The sequence below is a fragment of the Cucumis melo genome, chromosome 1 (genome assembly GCF_025177605.1).
Source record: "Cucumis melo cultivar AY chromosome 1, USDA_Cmelo_AY_1.0, whole genome shotgun sequence".
Classification (NCBI taxonomy): Eukaryota; Viridiplantae; Streptophyta; class Magnoliopsida; order Cucurbitales; family Cucurbitaceae; genus Cucumis; species Cucumis melo.
Window position 1 is genome coordinate 16180334 of NC_066857.1, and position 3723 is coordinate 16184056.

Consider the following 3723-nt stretch of genomic DNA (forward strand, 5'->3'; position numbering starts at 1 on the left):
GGTTGGAATTTGAATTTGAATTTTACTTGAGATTTGAAATTTGAATCTTTTAAATGATTTTTCGTTACTTTTTTTAATGTTTTTGTTAATAGTTAATTATTGCATCATCTTTATCATTATTTTAGGAAGTATTCATTGCATTAAAATTATAGGACGTTAATAGCTAAAGTTTGAATATATAATTATTGAAGGTAAAAATCGAAATAATTAGGGGATATTAAAATCAATTGAATATGTTTAGGGATCTTTGAAAGAATATAATAATTTTTTGATTTAGTTAATAATTATCATAAGTGGGTGTGTTTACAAATACACTGTTATCGAATATGCCTTAAATATACTGCATTTGAATCTGGACAGTTCTCATCCGTTGAGGGATAATTTCGGATCAAAAAAGTGGAAAACTATTTCAAACAATTAGTTTTGACATAAATCAAAAAGAATAATAGTTTGCTATTTTTCTAATTTGCCATTTCCACGAATTCCCAAAAAAAAATTGTAACGGAGGCCAGCCCTTTTATGTACAAACCCAAAAAGAAAAATGAAAATAATAATGGGCCGGATAGTCCGAAAATTGAGCCCACATTGGCCTAAAGATCGTTCGTTTGTGTCCTCAAAACTCTGTTCTCACTTCTTCCTCCCCGCGATATTTTTCTTCCTTCCATCTCTGTTTTCCCTCTTCTCTCTTTCTCATTCTCAACTCCGTCTCCGGCTATCGCTTCTCTCCGATCAAGTTTTCGATTTTCCTGGCTATGGAATCTCTGATCAACGCTTCTTCTGCTGCGATCGTTTCCTCTTCTTCCTCTTTTCCTATATCTTCTCCTATCAGGAACCTTCCTCTTAGATCTTTCCAAGTTCCGCACGCCTCCAAAGGTATTCATCTCTGAATTCTTTTCCAGTTTCTGTTTCTTCTATTTCTTTGCTTTTTTTGTAACTAAGGATTGATGAAGTCGGCAGGGTTGCTTCTTGTGGTAGCTGAACGAATCCTTCTTATCGTTTTGACTTTGATTAGTATTCGAAGCTATTTGTTTCGTCTTTTTTTATTTTGAGTTTCCTGCTTATGTCTTGGCATGTGTGTTTAGGTAACGACAATGAATCTGATTCTCAGTCTGATTCGAACAATATCAGGAACCTTCCAATCCTCAGTAAACGGCATCTCTCCCTTTCTCCTCTTTCCAAGGTATTCTCTCTGTATATTTTTATTATTATGAAATTTAATGCTCTCTTTGTCTGATTTCTGCAAATTTTAGATCATCAGAATTCATGCTTTGTATAGGTAGTTAATGGACTGTTTTGTATTATACGTACGACTACTTGTTGTGGATACGTCGTTTCCAACTTTCTTTTTTCCGATAAACAAAAAACTAAAGAGAATTGTTTGTTCAAGTTTCTATAATAAGAAGAAAAATGATGAATTGTTTATTCATCAACTTTTATGTCGGTGCAATTGAAGTTCTCTGTTTTTTCTTTAAATGCTAGTCGTAGTCATTAAGAAGTAAATTAGATATATGGTTGTTTTGTTTTCCATTCGATCTTTTTAAAGCTTTCAGTAAATTTTTTTTCTGTTTGGTTTCCTTTATACATTAGGATGTCGCAATGGGAATGGTGCTTAGTGCAGCCACGGGAAGAGGGTGGACGACAGGGTCTGGCATGGAAGGTCCCCCAGCTCCGGCTGGGCTGGAGGCCAAATCAGGCACAGAGAATGTATCCACTTTCCCATGGTCTCTTTTCACAAAATCTCCTCGGCGAAGAATGCTTGTGGCTTTTACTTGTAACATTTGTGGGCAACGAACAACACGGGCGATTAACCCCCATGCTTATACTGATGGCACTGTATTTGTGCAGGTAAAAGATTTTGCAACATTCATGTAATGGATTGATGGAAGTCCATATCTGATTATTTGAGTTTGAGTAGAATGGAAGCATATAATTGCCATTTTTTTCTTTTTGTTTGTGGTTTCTACTGAAATGGTTTCGTTCAATGCTCTTTTGGGGGAAGGATTGATGTCAATGAAATCAAAATCTGAGCAGCACACAGTATTGATAGCCGCCTAATGAGTCTTCTGCATCTAACTGGTTGATAGAACCCTAGTTATGGATGTATATTACGATAATTTGTTAGTTTTTGTTTGTTAGTGATGTCATAGTAGTTATTAGTCAGGGAGTTGGTTATGTTTTTTTTATCATAAATAGAGGCAGTAGATTTGGAGCAAGGGAAAAATAGTTTTAATAGGAGTTTCCATCTTAGACTCTCGAATGGGTATCATATACTGGAACTTCTCTTGATGTTGCAATATATTACTATCCTTGAGTTATTTGTGTTTATTTGAGTTCTTTAGGTGGCATCCTAACATATTCTCTCAGCTATTTTAGTTGTTACATGTTAGGTCCTATTAAGTTAGTTGCTAAGCAGTCGTGGGTAGGCAATCTGAATTAAATTTGGTGGTAAAAACAATTTATGAATTGACATGAAACTCATCAGCTTACTATTTTGTTTCATTCTTTTAGTGTTGTGGATGCAACGCATACCACAAGCTCGTGGACAACTTGAACCTATTTCATGAGATGAAATGCTACATCAACCCAAGTTTTAACTATGGGAGTAATGGATGGGGTGATGTGAACTTCAAATATCTGGATGTGGAAGAAGATGGAAACGACGATATTTTCCCAATACAATGAGGTAAATACTACGCTCAACTGCTCACTGAGTATGTACATTCTGGACTCATCAGTACAAGAACAATTATTTGTTATGTATATTGTTCTATATATCAAATAGGAACCCGATTTGAACATAGAAATTGAATACATAGATTCTGCAGGTCGCAATCAGTAAAACAAATTTTAAAAGCATCTTGATCTTCTGTTGGTTTCCTTTCTTGGGGCTTAGTTTAGTTGCAGTTAAACTTAAAAAGAATGGTGAAGGAGTTGGATTAATTTAAGAATTGTAATTAGTTGTGGAGAGACTAGAGAGTTGTTTCTTTCTGTCGCATTTTTGCTTCTATGGCTGTAAGTGTGATATGGTGGAAGAAAAGATAAGAATGATGATTGGTTTACGGCTAACCCAACTCATTAGATTTTAATGGGTTAAATTACAAAATTTATGGGGTGTGTGGAGATTGGGGGAAAGATGAAATTTTTTGATAAATGTGAAAAGTAGAAAAAGATGGAGAAATGAAGTTACTTGATAAATGCAAATTTCAATAGTATTTACTAGTGAAGTTGAGTTGTTTATGGTGGACCAAATAGCTCTTTAGTTTATAAATTTCCAATTTGACCTTTGAGTTTGTTTCGCCTTTGAACTGTCGAGAATACTAATATAGTCCTAGAATTTTCGAGTTTTATGAAATTCACATACCTACCAAACACCCAATTGAAAGTTTAGGGTTTGATTAAATCCATACTTTCAATTTTTTTTTTTAATTTGTTGGGATCCATTAAAAACACAAAATCTCGAAGTTTAGGAATTAACTTGTAATTTAACTATTTTGATTTCTTCCAGTTGAATTGAAATGGGACAACTTTAGGAAATTTGGTCATGATTGTCCTTTTGCTGGTGCTGGAAAAGTTGTCTGGACCAGATTTAGGGAGAGATGAATCATTTGATTTATTGTATGATTTAGAGCAATTTTACTCCTAAAATGTTTAGAAATAGAAAGATTGGACAATGACAGGTTAAATTATAAATTTTGGTTTATGTGGTTTGCAGAGAGTTAAAAT

At 34.1% G+C, this 3723-nt stretch overlaps 1 protein-coding gene across 1 annotated transcript; it reads left to right on the plus strand.

Moving 5' to 3' along the window:
• Positions 1-606: 606 nt before the first annotated feature.
• On the plus strand, positions 607-2856 carry LOC103490262 (uncharacterized). Its single transcript, XM_008449696.3, has 4 exons — positions 607-873; positions 1083-1180; positions 1588-1845; positions 2509-2856. Exons 1-4 carry the CDS (start codon positions 753-755, stop codon positions 2680-2682), a joined length of 651 nt encoding a protein of 216 aa, XP_008447918.1. The 5' UTR covers positions 607-752; the 3' UTR covers positions 2683-2856.
• Positions 2857-3723: the final 867 nt, after the last annotated feature.

Coding starts and splice junctions, on each gene's coding strand:
- LOC103490262 (XM_008449696.3), top strand. CDS start 753: ATGGAATCTCTGATCAACGCTTCTTCTGCTGCGATCGTTTCCTCTTCT. Junction 874..1,082: donor AGTTCCGCACGCCTCCAAAG/GTATTCATCTCT, acceptor ATGTGTGTTTAG/GTAACGACAATGAATCTGAT. Junction 1,181..1,587: donor CCCTTTCTCCTCTTTCCAAG/GTATTCTCTCTG, acceptor TTTATACATTAG/GATGTCGCAATGGGAATGGT.